We start from the raw sequence: 24,905 nt of genomic DNA on the forward strand, positions 1-24,905 counted from the left end.
TTATGTTTATAAATTAAATATAGTTTACTTGAGACATTTGAAATTACAGTAGACTATTCAGACGTATACACAGTAGCCTAGCTCTGGATAGTTTCTCGTTACTACTGTAAAGTGGGTCCAATTCAATGAGAGATGGGACGTTGTAGGCTACTTTGCGAGTATGAAACCATAACCGTCAGAAAAGGAAAAAATTCTGTTTCCTAGTGTTCCCGGTTCTGATTATTCTGCCTGCTCTGACCCCAAGCCTGCCTGCCGTCCTGTACCTGCCTGACTCTGACCTGATTACGAACCTCTGCCTGCCCTGACCCCGAACCTGCCTGCCGTCCTGTACCTGCCTGACTCTGACCTGATCACAAACCCTTGTCTGTCCTCGACCTGCCCTTTGCCTGCCCTTTGCCGCCCCGTGTTTACAATAAATAATCTGAGAACTGTACTATCCGCCTCCTGTGTCTGCATCTGGGTCATATCCTGAGTCGTGGTAGTCACCAAGTGCATTCAGAAAGTATTCACACCATTTGACTTTATCCACATTTTGTTGTTACAACCTGAATTGTAATTTAATTAAATGTAGATTTGTTTTGTCATTGGCCTGGCCAGTGACAAATGAAAAGCTGAAATGTCTTGAGTCAATAAGTAAAAAAATAAAACTTGTTATGTCAAGCCAAAATAAGTTCAGGAGTAAAATGTGCATAACAAGTCACATAATAAGTTGCATGGACGCACTCTCTGTACCCCACACATGAAATTATCTGTAAGGTCCCTCAGTCGAGCAGTGAATTTCAAGCACAGATTCAACCGCAAAGACCAGGGAGCTTTTCCAATGCCTCGCAAAGAAGGGCGGAGAGAGTAAGGAAACCACTCAGGGATTTCACCATGAGGCCAATGGTGACTTTTAAACAGTTACAGAGTTTAATGACTGTGATAGGAGAAAACTAAGGATGAATCAACAACATTGTAGTTACTCTCCTCATGGCCCACTAGATATCATCAGAATGAGATAAAATAGATAATCTGTAGATTTTCCCGCCTATGCATTTATTTCTGATTTGGAGCCAAGCTCAAATAATGACAAATTAAAAATACTTTGCCGACTAAGTTCACTCACCTGAATGCCAGATTCAAGTTTTTGGTATATGAGCGCTGTGTTGTTGGGCATGAGGTTATACTAATACTGGTCATTTTCTTGATTGATAACTTTTTGGCAAACCCAAATGGAGGGCTAAGTTTCAAACCTACCTCAATAAAGAAGTTATGAGAGAAGCATTGCTCTTGAAGTCTTAATGTAATAGTATTCGTTTCCTCCCGTATCTTTGGACTGATATAAGCACGATAGTTTGGAGCTTGGCGGGTCACATCCAGAGTTAAAGTATAGTTAATCTTTGCTTGAAGATCTGGAGCAAAAGAGATTGCATTTAATGAAAAGGATAAGCTACTCGCATGCATATGTACGGTGCCTGTATTCAGACCACTTTACTTTTCCCAAATGTTTTTAACGTTACAGCCTTATTCTAAAATTGATTAAATAAAACATGTTACTCAGCAATCTACAAACAATACCCCATAATGACAAAGAAAAAACAGATTTTTAGAATGTTTAGCAAATGTATTAAAAATAAAAAACAGAAATACCATATTTACAAAAGTATTCAGACCCTTTGCTATGAGACTTGAAATTGAGCTCAGGTGTATTCTGTATCCTTGAGATATTTCTACAACTTGATTGGAGTCCACCTGTGGTAAATACAATTGATTGGACATGATTTAGAAAGAAACACACCTGTCAATGTAAGGTCCCAAAGTTTACTGTGCATGTCAGAGCAAAAACCAAGCCATGAGGTCGAAGGAATTGTCCGTAGAGCGCCAAGACAGGATTGTGTTGAGGCACAAATCTGGGGGAAGGGTACAAAAAAAATTCTGCAGCATTGAAGGTCCCCAAGAACACAGTGGCCTCCATCATTCTTAAATGGAAGAAGTTTGGAACCACCAAGACTCTTCCTAGAACTGGCCACCCGGCCAAACTGAGCAATTGGGGGAGAAGGGGGGTGACAAAGAACCTGATGGTCACTCTGACAGAGCTCTGGAGTTCCTCTGTGGAGATGGAAGAACCTTCCAGAAGGATAATGTTACGGTGCGTGAATGAGGACCCAAAAGCGAATTAACTTAAACAGAGCTTCTTTAATTACCAAACATAGGTAGGCTCAGACGGACCGGCAGATTCCGACAGGACAAGACATGGTTACAGCAAACATGACGACAGTCTGGTTCAGGCATGAAACACAACAAACAAGAATCCGACAAGGACAGGAACAAAAACAGAGAGAGATATAGGGACCTAATCAGAGGGAAAAGGGGAACAGGTGGGAGAAGGGGTGACGAGGTAGTCAAGAGGAGACAAGGAACAGCTGGGGGAAAGCGGGGGAGAAAAGGTAACTTAACAACGACCAGCAGAGGGAGACAGGGTGAAGGGAAAGGACAGAGACAAGACACAACATGACAGTACATGACAGTACCCCCCCACTCACCGAGCGCCTCCTGGCGCACTCGAGGAGGAAACCTGGCGGCAACGGAGGAAATCCTCGATCAGCGCACGGTCCAGCACGTCCCGAGAGGGAACCCAACTCCTCTCCTCAGGACCGTACCCCTCCCAATCAACGAGGTACTGGTGACCACGGCCCCGAGGACGCATGTCCAAAATTCTACGGACCCTGTAGATGGGTGCGCCCTCGACAAGGATGGGGGGGGGGGGAAGACGAGCGGGGGCGCGAAGGACGGGCTTGATGCAGGAGACATGGAAGACCGGGTGGACGCGACGAAGGTATCGCGGAAGAAGAAGTCGAACTGCGACAGGATTAATGACCCGAGAAATACGGAACGGACCAATGAACCGCGGGGTCAACTTGCGAGAAGCCGTCTTAAGGGGAAGGTTCTGAGTGGAGAGCCAAACTCTCTGACCGCGACAATATCTAGGACTCTTAGTTCTACGCTTATTAGCAGCCCTCACAGTCTGCGTCCTATAACGGCAAAGTGCAGACCTGACCCTCTTCCAGGTGCGCTCGCAACGTTGGACAAAAGCCTGAGCGGAGGGGACGCTGGACTCGGCGAACTGAGATGAGAACAGCGGAGGCTGGTACCCGAGGCTACTCTGAAAAGGAGATAGCCCGGTCGCAGACGAAGGAAGCGAGTTGTGGGCGTATTCTGCCCAGGGGAGCTGTTCTGACCAAGACGCAGGGTTGCGAAAAGAAAGACTGCGTAAGATGCGACCAATAGTCTGATTGGCCCGTTCTGCTTGACCGTTAGACTGGGGGTGAAAGCCGGAAGAGAGACTGACTGAAGCCCCAATCAAACGGCAAAACTCCCTCCAAAATTGAGACGTGAATTGCGGACCTCTGTCCGAAACGACGTCTGACGGAAGGCCATGAATTCTGAAAACATTCTCGATGATGATTTGTGCCGTCTCTTTAGCAGAAGGAAGCTTAGCAAGGGGAATGAAATGAGCCGCCTTAGAGAACCTATCGACAACCGTAAGAATAACAGTCTTCCCCGCTGACGAAGGCAGTCCGGTGACAAAATCTAAGGCGATGTGAGACCACGGTCGAGAGGGAATAGGAAGCGGCCTGAGACGGCCGGCAGGAGGAGAGTTACCGGACTTAGTCTGCGCGCAGACCGAACAAGCAGCCACGAAACGACGCGTGTCATGCTCCCGGGTGGGCCACCAAAAACGCTGGCGAATGGAAGCAAGCGTACCCCGAACGCCAGGGTGGCCGGCTAACTTGGCAGAGTGAGCCCACTGAAGAACGGCCAGACGAGTAGGAACGGGAACGAAAAGAAGGTTCCTAGGACAAGCGCGCGGCGACGGAGTGTGAGTGAGCGCTTGTTTTACCTGCCTCTCAATTCCCCAGACAGTCAACCCGACAACACGCCCCTCAGGGAGAATCCCCTCGGGGTCAGTGGAGGCTACTGAAGAACTGAAGAGACGAGACAAAGCATCAGGCTTGGTGTTCTTAGAGCCCGGACGATAAGAAATCACGAACTCGAAACGAGCGAAAAACAGCGCCCAACGCGCCTGACGCGCATTAAGTCGTTTGGCAGAACGGATGTACTCAAGGTAAACGAAAACAAAGATGTTCAGCATGTCTCTCAGGACATCATTAACTAATGCCTGAAAGACAGCTGGAGCGTTAGCGAGGCCGAAAGGAAGAACCCGGTATTCAAAGTGCCCTAACGGAGTGTTAAACGTCGTCTTCCACTCGTCCCCCTCCCTGATGCGCACGAGATGGTAAGCGTTACGAAGGTCCAACTTAGTGAAAAACCTGGCTCCCTGCAGGATCTCGAAGGCTGAAGACATAAGAGGAAGCGGATAACGATTCTTCACTGTTATGTCATTCAGCCCTCGATAATCTATGCAGGGGCGCAGAGACCCGTCCTTCTTCTTGACAAAAAAAAACCCCGCTCCGGCGGGAGAGGAGGAGGGGACTATGGTACCGGCGTCAAGAGCTACAGACAAATAATCTTCGAGAGCCTTACGTTCGGGAGCCGACAGAGAGTATAGTCTACCCCGGGGGGGGGGGGTGGTTCCCGGAAGGAGATCAATACTACAATCATACGACCGGTGTGGAGGAAGAGAGGTGGCCCTGGACCGACTGAACACCGTGCGCAGATCGTGATATTCCTCCGGCACCCCTGTCAAATCACCAGGCTCCTCCTGTGAAGAAGAGACAGAGGAAACAGGAGGGATAGCAGACATTAAACATTTCACATGACAAGAGACGTTCCAGGAGAGGATAGAATTACTAGACCAATTAATGGAAGGATTATGACAAACTAACCAGGGATGGCCCAAAACAACAGGTGTAAAAGGTGAACGAAAAATTAAAAAAGAAATGGTTTCACTATGATTACCAGAAACAGTGAGGGTTAAAGGTAGCGTCTCACGCTGAATCCTGGGGAGAGGACTACCATCCAGGGCGAACAAGGCCGTGGGCTCCTTTAACTGTCTGAGAGGAATGTCATGTTCCCGAGCCCAGGTCTCGTCCATAAAACAGCCCTCCTCCCCAGAGTCTATTAAGGCACTGCAGGAAGCTGACGAACCGGTCCAGCGTAGATGGACCGAGAAGGTAGTGCAGGATCTTGAAGGAGAGACAGGAGTAGTAGCGCTCACCAGTAGCCCTCCGCTTACTGACGAGCTCTGGCCTTTTACTGGACATGAAGTGACAAAATGACCAGCGGAACCGCAATAGAGACAGAGGCGGTTGGTGATTCTCCGTTCCCTCTCCTTAGTCGAGATGCGGATACCTCCCAGCTGCATGGGCTCAGCACCCGAGCCGGCAGAGGAAGATGGTAGTGATGCGGAGAGGGGGGCGACGGAGAGCGCGAGCTCCTTTCCACGAGCTCGGTGACGAAGATCAACCCGTCGCTCAATGCGAATAGCGAGTTCAATCAAGGAATCCACGCTGGAAGGAACCTCCCGGGAGAGAATCTCATCCTTTACCTCTGCGCGGAGACCCTCCAGAAGACGAGCGAGTAAGGCCGGCTCGTTCCAGCCACTGGAGACAGCAAGAGTGCGAAACTCAATAGAGTAATCTGTTATGGATCGATTGCCTTGACATAGGGAAGACAGGGCCCTGGAAGCCTCCTCCCCAAAAACAGATCGATCAAAAACCCGTATCATCTCCTCCTTAAAGTCCTGATACTGGTTAGTACACTCAGCCCTTGCCTCCCAGATTGCCGTGCCCCACTCACGAGCCCGTCCAATAAGGAGAGATATGACGTAGGCGACACGAGCAGTGCTCCTGGAGTAAGTGTTGGGCTGGAGAGAAAACACAATATCACACTGGGTGAGGAACGAGCGGCATTCAGTGGGCTCCCCAGAGTAACACGGCGGGTTATTGATTCTGGGCTCCGGAGATTCGAAAGCCCTGGAAGTGGCCGGTGGATCGAGGCGGAGATGGTGAACCTGTTCTGTGAGGTTGGAGACTTGGGTGGCCAGGGTCTCAACGGCATGTCGAGCAGCAGACACTTCCTGCTCGTGTCTGCCTAGCATCGCTCCCTGGATCCCGACGGCTGAGTGGAGAGGATCCGAAGTCGCTGGGTCCATTCTTGGTCGGATTCTTCTGTTACGGTGCGTGAATGAGGACCCAAAAGCGAATTAACTTAAACAGAGCTTCTTTAATTACCAAACATAGGTAGGCTCAGACGGACCGGCAGATTCCGACAGGACAAGACATGGTTACAGCAAACATGACGACAGTCTGGTTCAGGCATGAAACACAACAAACAAGAATCCGACAAGGACAGGAACAAAAACAGAGAGAGATATAGGGACCTAATCAGAGGGAAAAGGGGAACAGGTGGGAGAAGGGGTGACGAGGTAGTCAAGAGGAGACAAGGAACAGCTGGGGGAAAGCGGGGGAGAAAAGGTAACCTAACAACGACCAGCAGAGGGAGACAGGGTGAAGGGAAAGGACAGAGACAAGACACAACATGACAGTACATGACAGATAACCATCTTTGCAGCACTCTTCCCATCAGGCCTTTAAGATAGAAGCCACTCCTCAGTAAAAGCCACATGACAGCCCACTTGGAGTTTGCCAAAAGGCACCCAAAGACTTTCAGACCATGAGAAACAAGATTCTCTGGTCTGATGAAACCAAGATTGAAATATTTTGCCTTAATGCCAAATGTCTTGTCTGAAGGAAACCTAGCACCGTCCCTACGGTGAAGCATGGTGGTGGCAGCATCATGCTGTGGGGATGTTTTTCAGTGGCAGGGACTAAGAGACTTAACAGGATTGAGGGAAAGACGAACGGAGCAAAGTACAGAGACATCCTTGATGAAAACCTGCTCCAGAGCGCTCAGGACCTCAGACTGTGACGAAGGTACACAGCCAATACAACGCAGGAGTGGCTTCGGGACAAGTCTCTGAATGTCCTTGAGTGGTCCAGCCAGAGCCTGGACTTGAACCCGATCGAACATCTCTGGAGAAACCTGAAAATAGCTGTGCAGCAACGCTCCCCATCGAACATGACAGAGCTTATGATCTGCAGAGAAGAATTGGAGAAACTCTCCAAATACAGGTGTGCCAAGCTTGTTGTGTCATACCCAAGAAGACTCGAGGCTGTAATCTTTGTCAAAAGTTATTCAACAAAGGACTGAGTAAAGGGTCTGAAATACTTATGTAAATGTGATATTTCAGTTTTTAATTTTAATACATTTGCAAGCATTTCTAAAACCCTTTTTTTTCTTTGTCATTATGGGGCATTGTGTATAGATTGATGAGGGAAAAAAACACTTTATTAATCCATTTTAGAATAAGGCTACAACGTTACAAAATTTTGAAAAAGTATTCCGAATGCACTGTAGATAAGAACAATTTTGAGGTCAGAAACCTTTTGTGTCTGTTGTTTGTCTGGTCATGGTGAAACAGACTTTAACAATGTTTCTCAGAGGTGTACTGCAGTCCACCTGGTTGGTGGGGATTTTGGGTGGGTTGAAGGAAACTCGTGCCATCAATGTTACTATAGGCCTGGACCTGGAAGAAAAAAAATATAATGTATCAGTTTGATACTCAAAGTATACGTACATTCCACAATGAAGGGTGAGTTATTGGCCTCTAAAGCCTCATTTCCATTGACACCTAAATTAGGGCCAAATTCGAGCTGGCTCAATTTTCAAATTTGAGCTGGTTCAGGGAGTCCCGGGCCAACACAGCCCAGATTCACAACTGGTGCTGGCTGGATTAGGTTCAGGCTGTTGACGCCGTTACAATGCAACCACCAGCTAGCTGATCACTCGCTCAATGCTGATACATTTGGCTTTGGATTTGTTGCTGCTAGCTAGCTGAGCTACTGCAATAGTCAGACATGACACTCCACTTATGTTATGTTATGATATGTTACATTCTCATGGTATGTGTTAATTTGTGGATTCCCATCATCCATTTCGGATTGGATTTGACAAATTACAATTCATGTGGTATGTTACGTACAAAGTGTTACACATTTGCCAAACGTTCAATATGTTAGGAATTTGCAAAATGTATTAAATGTTACCAATTCCAATTTTTTTGTTGATAATGTTAAATAGGTGGCAAATGTTAGCTGGGTTCGGGGTGAAGGTTAGGAGTTAGGTAAAACGGTTAAGGTTAGGGTTAGCTAACATGCTAAGTAGTTGCAAAGTAGCTACCTTTGGGTTGCTTCACATTTGCGTAATAAGCCCACCCTCCTTGTGTTTTTGCAACATTCTGTCTTATGCAACGATTCCAAATGTAAGATATCATACTAATTTGAGTGTCCTGGATTTACATTCACTATGAGACCAGGCTGCTGAACAATAACCTTTTATTAGAACAGTGTCGTTTTTGGTTAGCAGCTAGCTAATGTTAGCTTGAAACGACCCTGCAAACAAAAATGAGTCATTAGGACTTTGTGTCGTGGTCCTGTGGAGGTTTTGACTAGTTCCCAGCTTGTTCCGGGGATGTCCCCTTTGATGATTTGAGGACGTTGTGTCATGGTCTCGTGTAGGTTTTTGTCTAGTTCCCGTTTTGTTCGGGGGACATCCCAAAGGATGTTTTTAAGACCCTCTTAGAATGTTCTGTCATGGTTCCCTGCAAGTTTTTGTCTAGTACCCAGTTTGTTCAGTGGACGTCCTTAGAACCATTTTTAGGAGATTCACAATATTTAATTTGTTCCTTTCATCAGGATGTAATGCAATGTTCACAAGGAACGTTTTCTGGGAGACTTTTTTCTAGTTCCTTCCTGGAGTCTACAAAAAAATGACATGAAGTAACAAAACACTGATCCACTTATAGACAAGGACAGTCACACAAATTTAGAATGCAAAAAAAAATACAACAAATATATTGTGTGTTAGAGTGTTTGTGTGTGTGTCCTCACAGTCCCCGCCGTTCCATGAGTTGTTTAATCAATCTAAAGGTAATTTTGCTGTTTTTCTTGAGTAATTGGAGATGGAAGAGAAATCCATGCGATCATGGCTCTGTATAATACTCTGCATTGACGTGAATTCGTTTTGGGCTTGTTGACTGTGAAGAGACCCTTGGTGGCATGTCTTGTGGGGTATGTATGGGCAGGGCTCAACATTCATGGCTGCCTGCTGTCCTGGCCACATCTGCCAAGCTTACAAGGCCAGTTAATCAATCTTTCATATGGTCTGCTTGGGCCAGTACATTTAAAAACACTCCAAAACAGACAATAATAATTTATATTTGTATTTAATCCTTCATAATCTTCCCAACATCTGATGCTTCAAACTTGTTATCAACCAGCATTCGGTTTCCAATTGGAGTCAAGAATGTCAAAACCTTCTCTCTCCATCTCGAGTGAGCACCACCTCAGTACATCCTGGCTACTCAATCAGGAAAGAATATATATATATAGTGAAAAATAAATTGTTCAATATAATTGCTTAAAAAACAGATTCATTCCCGAAGCTGTGCCAATTATTCATCAGCAGAATATCAACTGTCCGGTGGCAAGACCACGCAACTCCTCATACATCTGATTGCTGCATGGAAAGAAATGTGTTCTAATAAGTCCAGACACTGTGCAACATTCCTAAATGCAATCTCGGAAAAGACAACACTTTTGATGGCAATTATTGAAAAGAGCAGGATCCCAGATTTCCAGTACTGTTTGATTTATTTCCCAACTACAGTTTTTGCGCAATTGGCAGGGTTTTACAATCTGGCATGACAATAAAATGTGTCTGGCATGACAATAAAAAAAGTAACTGCAGGAAGTGCGTAACGGCCATTCGAGTGCATAAACGGTAGGCCTATATTCACTGCAAAAATCGCATAATTTTTTTTAGGCTCTAGTGCCATTAGGGTAAACAATGCAGATGAGCAACCCCATGCTTCAGCCATGCATCAGGTGATAATGCTTATTGCTAAAATAGCACACCTGCCAGCAAAATGGACCATGTACAGGACCTAAAGATATTACCTTTCTTGAATTTTTTATTGGGCTCATTTCTGGAAGGGAATATTACATTTCAAACAGTTTCATATGTTAAGGCTATATGTCATCATTGAGAGGGGGGATGGTTTTACATTGAACAAAAATATAAAAGCAACATGGCACAATTTTTACTTGAGTTACAGTTCATATAGGGAAATCAGTCAATTGAAATGAATTCATTAGGCCCTAATCTATGGATTTCACATGACTGGGAATACAGATATGCATCTCTTGGTCACAGATACCTTAAAAAACGGTAGGGGTGTGGATCAGAAAAACAGTATCTGGTGTGACAACCATTTGCCTCATGCAGCATGACACATCTCCTTTGCATAGACTTGATCAGGCTGTTGATTGTGGCCTGTGGAATGTTGTCCCACTCCTCTTCAATGTGCAAAGTTGCTGGACATTGGCGGGAACTGGAGCACGCTGTCGTACACTTCGATCCAGAACATCCCAAACATGCTCAAGGGGTGACATGTCTGGTGAGTATGCAGGCCATGGAAGAACTGGGATATTTTTGGCTTACACAAACTGTGTTCAGATCCTTGCGACATGGGGCCATGCATTATCATGCTGAAACATGAGGTCATGGCGGGCAGATGAATGGCACGACAATGATCTCGTCAGGATCTCGTCACAGTATCTCTGTGCATTGAAATTGCCATTGATAAAATGCAATTATGTTCATTGTCCATAACTTATGCCTGCCCATACCGTAACCCCAGCACCACCATGGGGCACTCTGTTCACAACGTTGACATCAGCAAACCACTCACCCACACAACGCTATCTGCCATCTGCCCGATACAGTTGAAACTGGGATTCATCCCTGAAGAGCACACTTCTCCAGCATGCCAGTGGCCATCGAAGGTGAGCATTTGCCCACTGAAGTCAGTTACGACGCCAAACTGCAGTCAGCTCAAGACCCTGGTGAGGACGACGAGCATGCAGATGAGCTTCCTTAAGAAGGTTTCTGACTGCAAATATTCTTTGGTTGTGCGAACCCACAGTTTCATCAGCTGCCCGGGGCTGGCATGGTTACACGGGGTCTGCAGTTGTGAGGCCGTTTGGACGTACTGCCAAACTCTCTAAAACAACATTGGAGGTGGCTTATGGTAGAGAAATTAACTATAAATTCTCTGGCAACAGCTCTGGTGGACATACCTGCAGTCAGCATGCCAATTGCACGCTCCCTCAAAACTTGAGGCATCTGTGGCATTGTGTTGTGTGACAAAACTGCACATTTTAGAGTGACCTTTTATTGTCCCAAGCACAAGGTGCACCTGTGTAATGATCATGCTGTTTAATCGTCTTCTTGATATACCACACCTGTCAGGTGGATGGATTATCTTGGCAAAGGAGAAATGCTCACTAACAGGGATGTAAACAAATTTGCGCACAAAATATTGGAGAAATAAGCTTTTTATGGGTATTTAACATTTCTGGGATTTTTATGTAGTTTTTTTTTTTTACATTTCAGCTCATGAAACATGTGACCAACAATTTATGTTTTATTAATTACTAATCTTGCTATTTTCAATGTTCCTGATAGGTTGATATTTCATCGGGGCCGGGGGTAGAGAACCAAGACAAATCTGTCTGGTATCTAATTCTTTGACGCATTTTAAGAAGTCCAGCGCTAACCTGCAGCTGCATGTTAAATGTAGCCTGTTGGTTGCATTTGACCCTCAGTGTATCAATCATCAGGACAGAAACATTTTAAAATAATCAGTTTCATTACACATCACACCTTTTTACTATTGAAGAGTCCGTTATGGCCCTGATTGGTGAACCACTGATTCAGTCAAAGGTCTTTGTCTGTTGATAACATGACGGGAAAACCCACATACACAAACCAGTGCTTTTAACATAGTTTTTTCAACTTACATGATTACATTGTGTATGTTCAAATGTACATTATGTCCTCAAGGCAAATATTATATCCTGGGATTTGAATTCACAACCTCTTAGTTCACAGCATTCCAATCATCCTGCTAAGCCACCATGTCTGTGTCAATGACTCAATTCACCTGTATCATTACACTTGACTTCAATGCAAAAAATTCACTCAAGAAAAACTATTGTATTTAATCATAGTGATTCACGAGTAACATTAAAATAGAGTAATATGCCCCCATCAACATTAGACAACTATACAGAAAACCCTCAGTGCTGAATTAAGTCAATCAAATCAATGATGAGAGAATAGTCAGTTTAACTGATATGGTGAAATTGTGGCGCTGCAGAAAGATCAGTGTAATCCAAATCAGAGGTTGTGAGTTTTAATCCCAGATGGGGTCATATTGAAAAGTCAGTACTATGAAAGTGATTGTGTCAAATGTTACCGTTGATAAACGTTTTTTTTAAACTTTAGCTGAACACGGTCCCACTTATCGTAAAATTCCCATCACATTTTATTACTTTACTTATAATGTTTTGGGACACCTGGGACCATAACGCAACGTCCTGACGACTGGTAAACAAATGTCCTGAAAACGTCCTGACATGGTCCTCAACACCGTCCAGGAAACTGACAGGGAACTAGACAAAGGTCCCTGAGAGAATGTTCCCAGAGGACCATCATGCGACATCCTAATGACTAGTAAAATGAAGGATCCTTAGGATGTCCTCCGTTTGCTGGGGAGCTAGTTAGCCAATGTTGCTATCATGGATTTTAGCTAGCCAGGTCATATTGATACATTGAAAGCAAGCTAGATACATCTTATTTAAATATATATATATATATATATATATATATATATATATACAGTGCCTTGCGAAAGTATTCGGCCCCCTTGAACTTTGCGACCTTTTGCCACATTTCAGGCTTCAAACATAAAGATATAAAACTGTATTTTTTTGTGAAGAATCAACAACAAGTGGGGCACAATCATGAAGTGGAACAACATTTATTGGATATTTAAAACTTTTTTAACAAATCAAAAACTGAAAAATGGGGCGTGCAAAATTATTCAGCCCCCTTAAGTTAATACTTTGTAGCGCCACCTTTTGCTGCGATTACAGCTGTAAGTCGCTTGGGGCATGTCTCTATCAGTTTTGCACATCGAGAGACTGAATTTTTTTCCCATTCCTCCTTGCAAAACAGCTCGAGCTCAGTGAGGTTGGATGGAGAGCATTTGTGAACAGCAGTTTTCAGTTCTTTCCACAGATTCTCGATTGGATTCAGGTCTGGACTTTGACTTGGCCATTCTACACCTGGATATGTTTATTTTTGAACCATTCCATTGTAGATTTTGCTTTCTGTTTTGGATCATTGCAGAATGGTCCTGTATTTGGCTCCATCCATCTTCCCATCAATTTTAACCATCTTCCCTGTCCCTGCTGAAGAAAAGCAGGCCCAAACCATGATGCTGCCACCACCATGTTTGACAGTGGGGATGGTGTGTTCAGCTGTGTTGCTTTTACGCCAAACATAACGTTTTGCATTGTTGCCAAAAAGTTCCATTTTGGTTTCATCTGACCAGAGCACCTTCTTCCACATGTTTGGTGTGTCTCCCAGGTGGCTTCTGGCAAACTTTAAACAACACTTTTTATGGATATCTTTAAGAAATGGCTTTCTTCTTGCCACTCTTCCATAAAGGCCAGATTTGTGCAATATACGACTAATTGTTGTCCTATGGACAGAGTCTCCCACCTCAGCTGTAGATCACTGCAGTTCATCCAGAGTGATCATGGGCCTCTTGGCTGCATCTCTGATCAGTCTTCTCCTTGTATGAGCTGAAAGTTTAGAGGGACGGCCAGGTCTTGGTAGATTTGCAGTGGTCTGATACTCCTTCCATTTCAATATTATCGCTTGCACAGTGCTCCTTGGGATGTTTAAAGCTTGGGGAATCTTTTTGTATCCAAATCCGGCTTTAAACTTCTTCACAACAGTATCTCGGACCTGCCTGGTGTGTTCCTTGTTCTTCATGATGCTCTCTGCGCTTTTAACGGACCTCTGAGACTATCACAGTGCAGGTGCATTTATACGGAGACTTGATTACACACAGGTGGATTGTATTTATCAACATTAGTCATTTAGGTCAACATTGGATCATTCAGAGATCCTCACTGAACTTCTGGAGAGAGTTTGCTGCACTGAAAGTAAAGGGGCTGAATAATTTTGCACGCCCAATTTTTCAGCTTTTGATTTGTTAAAAAGGTTTGAATTATCCAATAAATGTCGTTCCACTTCATGATTGTGTCCCACTTGTTGTTGATTCTTCACAAAAAAATACAGTTTTATATCTTTATGTTTGAAGCCTGAAATGTGGCAAAAGGTCGCAAAGTTCAAGGGGGCCGAATACTTTCGCAAGGCACTGTATATATATATATATATATATATATATATTAGCTAGCTAGCTAGTAGCCTATGCCATGGTAAGCAAGGTAAGAATTTAGCTAGCTAGCTTGCCTATTCATTGAGTTAACAAATGACAATGGTAACCATTTAACTAACTAACAAGCTAAACACTTGGCAAGCTGGTACTAGCACTATGGGGTAATGGAAAGTAAATAAAATTGTTTATCAGCATTTTGTTAGCTAGTTATCTAGTTATGATCATTTAGCTATCAGCAAGGGCATTCTACAAATTCTAGTTAGCTAGCAACATTAGTCCATTAGTGTTAGCTAAATTGGCAAATTCATAAGCAACAACATGACATAATTTCTAAATTCTAGAGGCAATGGATAAACAATTCGAGCTGTGCCCATCAAGGCCTGCCCAACTTGGCTTGAATTTAATTGCCAATGGAAACAAAGCTCGAAATATTATTTGGAGATACCTGAGTAAGAGAACAGCCCCCTTTGATCCCACGGCCAAGTCTGGGAGAGAATCCAAACTCATGTCCAGGGAAGTCTGACTGATGGACAGTCCAAAATACTTTAATCCAGACTGTACATCTGAGGCTGAAATTTTCTATCAAGAGATAGAAAGAAAGAGAAAAAGACACAGTAGATATAATCCAATTTTCTATTACACCTTCAATTATCTCTGCTGTGTTTCTCTAGTGGATTTACACTTTAGTTTAAAGAATGGAGACAATGTCTGTCTGTCTCTCTTTATGCTCATATCCTCCACCCTCATTCAATTTCTATCTTTCTCCCATATACCTGAGATTTGATTTTGCTGATTCCACTACTCGTCCCATGGAATATGTAGACACTTCCTTGACCATCGTTCTCTAGAGGTGCTCCGACTGCTAAATCATTAAATCCATCCATATTCAGGTCAGGCAGTGGGGCAAGAGAAGTTCCAAACCTGCCCATTTGTCCTGCATCCCCCACCAGTGTCATCTCAGCATTTAATTGACAGGCCACCCCAGACTGGGAGAAAAACAGGCAATCAGTAAAAGTGATCAGGCTGAAACATGTTTCTATCAATTGTTTTGTCAGATTTGGTCAATTATGAGGTGAATCAAAAAAAGATCTACCAATTACCCTGTCATTGATGGTACAGACATATACCCTGCCCTCTCTGTCTCTGTCTGTGAACATCGGAGCTGATATGAGGACTAGGTCGCTATATGAGTCTTTATTCACATCCATTGCACAGACCTCTGCACCAAAATAAGCGCCAATCTGAAAGAATGAGAGAACCACAATTATGATTATTTCCCCGCCAGATAACAAATAACCTTTCTGACAGATCAAACTAACACTTCATTTTTTTATTCTCACTATTAATTAAATCATGCATTGGCATACATGCCCACATTATTGGTGCATTTCTACTGTCAGGCTTTGTAGCAGTGTTTGGTCAAAAAGTCCAAACATCCTGGGCCATGAACCTACCCAGACTTGGGGCCAGACTGGGAGATAGTGGAAGATACATTAATAACTTCTCTTGGATAGGGGGCACTATTTTCACGTCCGGATGAAAAGCATGCCCAAAGTAAACTGCCTGCTACTCAGGCCGAGAAGCCAGGATATGCATATTATTAGTACATTTGTATAAAAAAACAATCTGAAGTTTCTAAAACTGTTTGAATAATGTCTGTGAGTATAACAGAACTGATTTGGCAGGCCAAACCCCGAGCACAATCCATCCAGGGAAAACATTTGAGGTCAATCTGTTTTCCATTAGTTTTCTATGGGAAGCCCTTTTTAACAGGAATCTGGTTGCAGTTCCTATGACTTCCACTAGATGTCAACAGTCTTTAGAATTTGTTTGATGTTTTTCTTTTGAGAAAAATTCTACTGTTTTCTACTGAATTTTACTGTTTGGTGCACATGACCTGGACCGCGCTTCACGTTGTTTTTATCCGGTATTGAACACAGTATTTCCCATCTTAAAATGTATCGATTATTTACGTTTTAGGGTACCTGAAGTTGGATTAGGAAAGTTGTTTGCAATGTTTGGACCAAGTTTGCAGGTAACTTATTAGATACTTTGTAGGCATGTTGGGCGAGTTGAAACCGGTGTATTTCTGAATCAAAGCGCCAAATAAATTGACATTTTTGGGACATAAAGAAGGACATTATCGAACAAAAGGACAATTTGTGATGTTTCTGGGACATTTTGGAGTGCCAACAGAAGAAGATCTTCCAAGGTCAGGCATATATTATATCGCTATTTCTGACTTTTGTCGCACACCTGCCTGGTTGAAATCTGATTATCATGTGTTTGAATGCGGGGTGCTGTCCTCAGATAATTGCATGGTTTGCTTTCGCCGTAAAGCCTTTTTGAAATCTGACACCTTGGCTGGATTAACAAGAAGTTAAGCTTTATTTTGATGTATTACACTTGTGATTTCATGAAAGTTAAATATTTATAGTAATTTAATTTGGCGCTATGCAATTTTACTGGATGTTGGCCAAGTGGGATGCTACCATCCCACGTATCCATAAGAAGTTTTAACAAAACAATGGTCAACAATTTTACTGAGTTACAGTTCATATTATTAAATTCAAATACATTTTTTAGGCCCTAATCTATGGATTTCACATGACTGGGACCCAGGCCCAACCACTAGAGAGCCAGGCCCAGCCAATCAGAATTAGTTTTTCCCACAAAGGCTTTATTAAAGACATAAATACTCCTCAGCACCCCTACCCTCCCCCTCAGACAATTCCGCAGGTGAAGAAGCAGGATGTGGAGGTCCTGGTCTGCGTTTTGAGGCCGGTTGGACGTACTGCCAAATTATCTAAAATGACATTGGAGGCAGCTTATGGTAGAGAAATTAACATTCTATTCCTTGCCAACAGCTCTGGTGGAAATTCCTGCAGTCAACATGCCAATTTCACGCTCCCTCAAAACTTGAGGCATCTGTGGCATTGTGTTGTAGAGTGGCCTTTTATTGTCACCAGCACAAGGTTCACCTGTGTAATGGTCTTGCTGTTTAATCAGCTTCATGATATGCCACAACTGTCAGGTGGATGGGTTATCTTGGCAAAGGAGAAATGCTCACTAACAGGGATGTTACAAATTTGTCCACATAATTTGAGAGAAAAACAGTGCCTTGCGAAAGTATTCGGCCCCCTTGAACTTTGCGACCTTTTGCCACATTTCAGGCTTCAAACATAAAGATATAAAACTGTATTTTTTTGTGAAGAATCAACAACAACAAGTGGGACACAATCATGAAGTGGAACAACATTTATTGGATATTTAAAACGTTTTTAACAAATCAAAAACTGAAAAATTGGGCGTGCAAAATTATTCAGCCCCTTTACTTTCAGTGCAGCAAACTCTCTCCAGAAGTTCAGTGGGTATCTCTGAATGATCCAATGTTGACCTAAATGACTAATGATGATAAATACAATCCACCTGTGTGTAATCAAGTCTCCGTATAAATGCACCTGCACTGTGATAGTCTCAGAGGTCCGTTAAAAGCGCAGAGAGCATCATGAAGAACAAGGAACACACCAGGCAGGTCCGAGATACTGTTGTGAAGAAGTTTAAAGCCGGATTTGGATACAAAAAGATTTCCCAAGCTTTAAACATCCCAAGGAGCACTGTGCAAGCGATAATATTGAAATGGAAGGAGTATCAGACCACTGCAAATCTACCAAGACCTGGCCGTCCCTCTAAACTTTCAGCTCATACAAGGAGAAGACTGATCAGAGATGCAGCCAAGAGGCCCATGATCACTCTGGATGAACTGCAGAGATCTACAGCTGAGGTGGGAGACTCTGTCCATAGGACAACAATCAGTCGTATATTGCACAAATCTGGCCTTTATGGAAGAGTGGCAAGAAGAAAGCCATTTCTTAAAGATATCCATAAAAAGTGTTGTTTAAAGTTTGCCAGAAGCCACCTGGGAGACACACCAAACATGTGGAAGAAGGTGCTCTGGTCATTTGAAACCAAAAATTTAACTTTTTGGCAACAATGCAAAACGTTATGTTTGGCGTAAAAGCAACACAGCTGAACACACCATCCCCACTGTCAAACATGGTGGTGGCAGCATCATGGTTTGGGCCTGCTTTTCTTCAGCAGGGACAGGGAAGATGGTTAAAATTGATGGGAAGATGGATGGAGCCAAATACAGGACCATTCTGGAAGAAAACCTGATGGAGTCTGCAAAAGACCTGAGACTGGGACGGAGATTTGTCTTCCAACAAGACAATGATCCAAAACATAAAGCAAAATCTACAATGGAATGGTTCAAAAATAAACATATCCAGGTGTTAGAATGGCCAAGTCAAAGTCCAGACCTGAATCCAATCGAGAATCTGTGGAAAGAACTGAAAACTGCTGTTCACAAATGCTCTCCATCCAACCTCACTGAGCTCGAGCTGTTTTGCAAGGAGGAATGGGAAAAAAATTCAGTCTCTCGATGTGCAAAACTGATAGAGACATACCCCAAGCGACTTACAGCTGTAATCGCAGCAAAAGGTGGCGCTACAAAGTATTAACTTAAGGGGGCTGAATAATTTTGCACGCCCAATTTTTCAGTTTTTGATTTGTTAAAAAAGTTTGAAATATCCAATAAATGTCGTTCCACTTCATGATTGTGTCCCACTTGGTGTTGATTCTTCACAAAAAAATACAGTTTTATATCTTTATGTTTGAAGCCTGAAATGTGGCAAAAGGTCGCAAAGTTCAAGGGGGCCGAATACTTTCGCAAGGCACTGTAAGCTTTTTGTGGGTAAGGAACATTTATGGGATCTTTTATTTCAGCTCATGAAACATGTGACCAACACTTTGCATGTTGAGTTTATATTTTTGTTCAGTACAATAACAATACTCTGGGGCTGCTTATATTTGTTCTGTTACACACAGGTGTGGAATGCAAATGCATTTTTTAAGACCTTCCATGGTTAACACCTCACAAAGCAACCGTTTTGATTATGCAAAGTTTGTTGACACTACTCATTTCAAGTTAATGTCACATTAAAGTGAAATGCCTTTCTTGCAAACCCAAAACCCAACAATGCAATAATAAATAACAATGATTTCCTGGAAAAAAAACATGAGAAATAAGAATTGGAAATATGAAATACACAATAAAGTAAGTAAGTAAGCATCCTATATACACAAAATAATTAAAAAGTCAGATCCAATACCATATTTATATGTGCAGGGATACTGGAATGATGGAGGCAGATATGTATAGGGGTAAGGGGACTAGGCAACAGGATGCAAGATAAACAGAGTAGCAGCAGCAGCTTGTATGTGAGGAGTCTGAATAAATATATGTGCATATTATGTGTGCATGAGCAAATTATGGAGTGAGTGTTTGTGTGTGTGTGTTGGAGTGACAGTGTGTTGGGCCCTGTGAGTGTGCATAGAGTGCAAAGATTGAAATAAAAGGTCGATAAAGGTATAAGGTTAACTCAGATAGTCAGTGTAACTATTTTGTTAGCTATTTATCAGTCATATTGTTTGGGGACAAGCTGTTAAAGAACCTGTTGGTGTCAGACTTGATGTACCTCTTGCCGTGCTGCAGCAGATTAAATAAACTTGTTCAACCTCCCGTGGGGGAAGAGGCACTGTAGTCAGTGTGTGTGTGTGTGTGTGTGTGTGTGTGTGTGGACCATTTTAAATCTTTAATGATTTGGACACCGATGAAATTGAAGCTTTCTAACTGCTCCACTGCCACCCTGTCGATGTGGATGGGGGAGTGCTCGTGGTGGAGGTAACGTTGCCTACCCTCACCACCAGCGGTCAACCCGTTAGGGAGTCCAGAATCCAGTTGCAGAGGGAGGTGTTCAGACCCAGAGCCTAAGCTTGGTGACGAGCATAGAGGGGCCAATGGTGTTGAACGCTGAGCTGTAGTCAATTAACAGGATTCTCACATAGGTATTCCTCTTCTCTAGGTGGGTGAGGAGAGCAATTGAGTTTGCGTCATTTATGGATCTATTGGGGCAGTACGCAAAATGGAGTTAGTCTAGGGTGGCTGGGACGGTGGAGTTAATGTGTGCCATAACCAGCCTCTCAAAACACTTACAGAAATGAGTGCTATAGGGCGGTAGTCATTGTGGCATTAAGTTTTAGAGTTCTTATGAACAGGAATGATTGTGGTCATCTTAAAACATGTGGAGATTACAGACTGGGACAAGGAGAGGTTGAAAATGACCGTGAATATGCCTGCCAGCTGTTCTGCGCATGCTCTGAGAACGCGCCCTGGAATATCGTCGAGGCTCCCAGCCTTGCAAGTGTTGACCTGATTAAAGACCCTTCTCACATCGGCCTCAGAGAGCGAGATCACCCAATCCTCTGGGTCGGTGATGGCCCTCACAGCCGACTTGATGTTGTTGTCAAAGTGTGCATAAAGCGCATTGAGTTCGTCTGGTAGAGAGGCATCATTGGGCAGATCACGGATGAATCTTCCTTTGTAATCCGCAATGGACTGTAGCCCCTGCCGGAGTCTCATAGTCCTATAGCATATCCTCAGACTCTGGTGACCATATCTCAATGGAGTGAATCGCAGGAACTTCCTGTTTCAGCTTCTGTTTGTCATGATCTGATTTGTTTAATGGCGGAAGAGGGAGGGCCTTGTATGCTTGCTTGTGGGTAGAATAGCAGTGGTCTGGGACTTTATCGCCTTTAGTGGCATTGGAGACATGTTGATGGATGTTGGGCATCACGTATCTTAGTGACGCCAAAATAAAATCGCTGACAACCAGAAAGTCAGCCTCTGGGTGTAGGTTTTCCTGCTTGTTTATAGCCATGTAGAGTTTGTTAAGCGACAGTTTGTTAATTTATTGTCCTGAGATGGAGTGCATACAGCAGTCGTGATAACACCTGAAAACTCCCTCAGGAGGTAGAAGGGTTGGCATTTGACCGCCAGGTATTCCAAGATGGGTGAACAGTGGGTCAACACTTCCACCACGCTGGAATCATCACACCAGTTGGCAAACCCCTCTCCACCTCAATTTCCCCGACTCTACTGTCCTGTCCGCCCGGTGAATGGAGAATCTATCGAGTTGGATAGACATGGGGGGTATCTTGTCCGATAGCCATGTTTCTGAAAAGCAAAGAATATTGCAGTCCTGAGAGTCCAATTGGTAGAAAATCCATCAATTTTATCATCAAGTGACTGTACATTTGCCAGTAGGATGGAGGGAAGAGGTGTCCGGTTTTCCCTTCACCTTAATCTCACCAGGAATCCCCCTCTCTTGCCTCTCTAATGTCAATGTTTCCTCTTGGGTAGCCCAAAAATTGGGTTGGAATTACAGAGAGAGCCCAGGGCAGATGAGTCGAAGTTGAAGCTAGAATTGTGGTAAGTAACTGCCGATCTGATGTTCAAGAGTTCTTGTCGGTTGTAAGAAATAACAACAAAAATAAAACGTCTAAATAATCACAAAATATCTAAGTTGGGTCGGAGCGTGCAAAACAGCGGCCATCCAGTACAGTACCATCTTAGTGTCAGGCCTGGTGATGGAAACACAAATAACACTACCACTTCCACCCCAAAAATGTCTGCTAACACCAGTGCTATAGTGAAAAAGCACCATATATAGTATGAACAAGTCAAATAATAAGTTGCAGGGACTCACTCTGTGTGCAATAATAGTGTTTAACATGATTTTTGAATGACTCATCTCTGACCCCACACATACAATTTTATTTTTACAATAGTAATACTGCAATGCAATTCTCTTTTTGTCCTGAATACAAAATGTTGTTTGAGGCAAATCCAATAGAACACTTTAATGAGTATCACTGTCCATATGTTCAAGCATAGTGGTGGCTGCATCATGTTTTGGAAATGCTTGTAATCATTAAGGACTGGGGAGTGTTTCAGGATAAAAAATAAATGGAATTGGGTTAAACACAGAATCCTAGAGAAAAACCTGCTTCACTCTGCTATCCACCAGACACTGGGAGATGAATTCACCTTTCAGCGGACAATAACCTAAAACACAAGGCCAAATATACACTAGAGTTTCTTACCAAGAAGACAGTGAATCTTACTGAGTGGCCAAGTTACAATTTTGACTTAATTCTACTTTAAACTCAATGGCAAGACCTGAAAAAAATGGTTGTCTATCAATGATCAACAACCAAAAACAGAGCTTGAAGAATTTTGAAAAGAATATTGAGCAAATGTTGAACAATCCAGGTGTCGAAAGCTCTTAGAGAGACTTACCCAGAAGTACTGACAGCTGTAATCGCAGCCAAAGCTGCTTCTACAACGTATTGAATGTGAATACTATAAATTGGAATATTTGTATTTCATTTTCAATACATTTGCTCAAATTTCTCAATTTGTTTTTACTTTGTCATTATGGGGTAGATCGGTGTGTAGATCGGTGAGAAGAGAAATCTATTTAATCAATTTTGAATTCAGTCTGAAACTCTCAAAATGTGGAATAAATCAAGGGGTATGATTAATTTCTGAAGGCACTGTAGTAGTCTATAGTCTAATTTTGCATTTCAAACAGGCTTAAATTACTTAAATAGCAAGAAATAGGCTGAAACACAATGCCTTGTTGATGTTAGTAGCCTAAAATGAAGACGGTTGAAATCGTTAGATGCCTACTCAAATGTGCCTACTTTCAGCACCATGAGTTGTCCATTTCCGATTGATTGTGCCACGCCTGCGGTTTCAGCACCACAATGTAAGTTACTCGAATCTGGCTTATTGTGAGGTCAATAACTCTGATAAATGCATAATGGGCAAGAAACATCATGTTTAAAAATATATATATATATTATATATATATATTATATATATATTATATATATATATAGTAGTAACAAGCTATTAAAGTTGACCTCCGGTCATTCTCCTCATCTTCTCGCTCTCCTTCTCAAAATGAACAGAACATAGGCTAGTCTGCCAGCAAGATATTTTTTGGGACTAGGCCAAATAAAAATATATTTTCAGAAGAAGCATTTGACTCGCCTCCTGAACTGCCACTGTAGGCCTACACAGCAGAGAATTGATCAGGCAGCACACAAAAGGTTTTGATCAGCAAAAGCAGAGCAGAGAATTGCAGTGTGTAATGGAGCTTAGTTTTATTTATTTATCTTAGAAATATAACTTTTCTGTGTGCTTCTCTGAGCATGCACTTCATAGCCTATAGTCTAAGGCTATGGATAATTTGATTGAGACCACATTAAATAGCCAATAGGTGCACTAGATATTGCGCGGCAGGTGGAGAATCAAAGATGAGGAGTGGCATCGTCACACATTGATATCTAGCAACTAATTCTAAAACACTGAGAAAATTGACATTTCATTAATTACAAATTACATGACTAGATTTTAAAATGACTAAACCTTCCCCTTGACTGTAATTGAACAAGCATGACCCTCCCCCGTTTTTCTCCAAGTATCAATTCTGTACATTTTGATCCATCCCTAAGCATGGAGGAAAGGGGTCTACAACAGACCCATGTTTGTAAAGTCTGTTTAATAATACATTCCTTTAGATATTTAGTCTCAACTCCCTGTCCAACCGTCTTGGCCACCAGCACAGTAAGTTGAAATTAAATTGAATTTAACTTTTGGCTTCCCGCAGACTGTTTATGTGCAACCCAATACAATAGGGATCAACACTAGTGTATGTAAATACACCTGCGTTGCTAAAAGCAGCTATAATTGTTGCAATGATTAGGCTGAGTTCGGAAAGTATGCATCTTATAAATATTTTTCACATAAACTTTATACAGTACATTTGAAAAGTATTCAGACCCATTGACTTTTTCCACATGATGTTATGTTACAGCCTTATTCTAAAATGGATTCAATTGTTTTTTTCCCTCATATATCTACACACAATACCTCATAATGACAAAGAAAAAACAGGTTTTCAGAAATACTTGCAAAATGATTAACATTTAAAAATATAAGTATTCAGTCCCTTTATTCCGTACTTTGTTGAAGCAACTTTGGCATCGATTACAGCCTTGAGTCTTCTTGGGTATGACGCTACAAGCTTGGCACACCTGTATTTGGGGAATTTCTCCCACTCTTCTATGCAAATCCTCTCAAGCTCTGTTTATGTTGGATGGGGAGCATTGCTGCACAGCTATTTTCAGTTCTCTCCAGAGATGTTTGATTGGGTTCAAGACCGGGTTCTGGCTGGGCCACTCAAGAACATTCAGAGACTTCCTGTAGCCACTCCTGCGTTGTCTTGCCTGTGTGCTTAGGGTCATTGTCCTGTTAGAAGGTGAACCTTCCCCCCAGTCTGAGGTCCTGAGCACTCTGGAGCAGGTTTTCATCAAGGATCTCTCTATAATTTGCTTCGTTCATCTTTCCCTCGATTCAAATCCCTGAGCTGAAAAACATATCTACAGCATGATGCTGCCACCACCATACTTCACCGTAGGGATGGTTCCAGGTTTCCTCCAGACGTGACGCTTGGCATTCAGGCCAAAGAGTTCAATCTTGGTTTCATCACATCTTTATTTTGATTGACAATTTTGCGCATTCATCAAAATCCCATCAGGTAGCCTGATTTCAGATGTGTCATGTAAACATGACTGCATATTCAGTGCCAGCCGTGTTCCTATTGGTCAGTCACCAGGA

The 24,905-nt window shown here is 42.9% G+C and overlaps 1 protein-coding gene across 2 annotated transcripts in view; it reads right to left on the minus strand.

Moving 5' to 3' along the window:
- itgam.1 (integrin, alpha M (complement component 3 receptor 3 subunit), tandem duplicate 1) overlaps positions 1-24,905 on the minus strand; it is a 60,065-nt gene that overhangs the window by 23,672 nt on the left and 11,488 nt on the right. For both annotated transcript variants that reach the window (XM_021565550.3, XM_021565552.3), the window contains exons 13-17: positions 15,418-15,558; positions 15,091-15,303; positions 14,763-14,896; positions 7,386-7,528; positions 1,237-1,391 (exon numbers count right to left, since the gene is read on the minus strand). In XM_021565550.3, coding sequence (XP_021421225.3) covers positions 1,237-1,391; positions 7,386-7,528; positions 14,763-14,896; positions 15,091-15,303; positions 15,418-15,558 — 786 coding nt within the window. The remainder of the gene's footprint in view (positions 1-1,236; positions 1,392-7,385; positions 7,529-14,762; positions 14,897-15,090; positions 15,304-15,417; positions 15,559-24,905) is intronic.

The sequence above is a fragment of the Oncorhynchus mykiss genome, chromosome 16 (genome assembly GCF_057628025.1).
Source record: "Oncorhynchus mykiss isolate SJ-2025 chromosome 16, ASM5762802v1, whole genome shotgun sequence".
In the NCBI taxonomy this organism is placed as follows: Eukaryota; Metazoa; Chordata; class Actinopteri; order Salmoniformes; family Salmonidae; genus Oncorhynchus; species Oncorhynchus mykiss.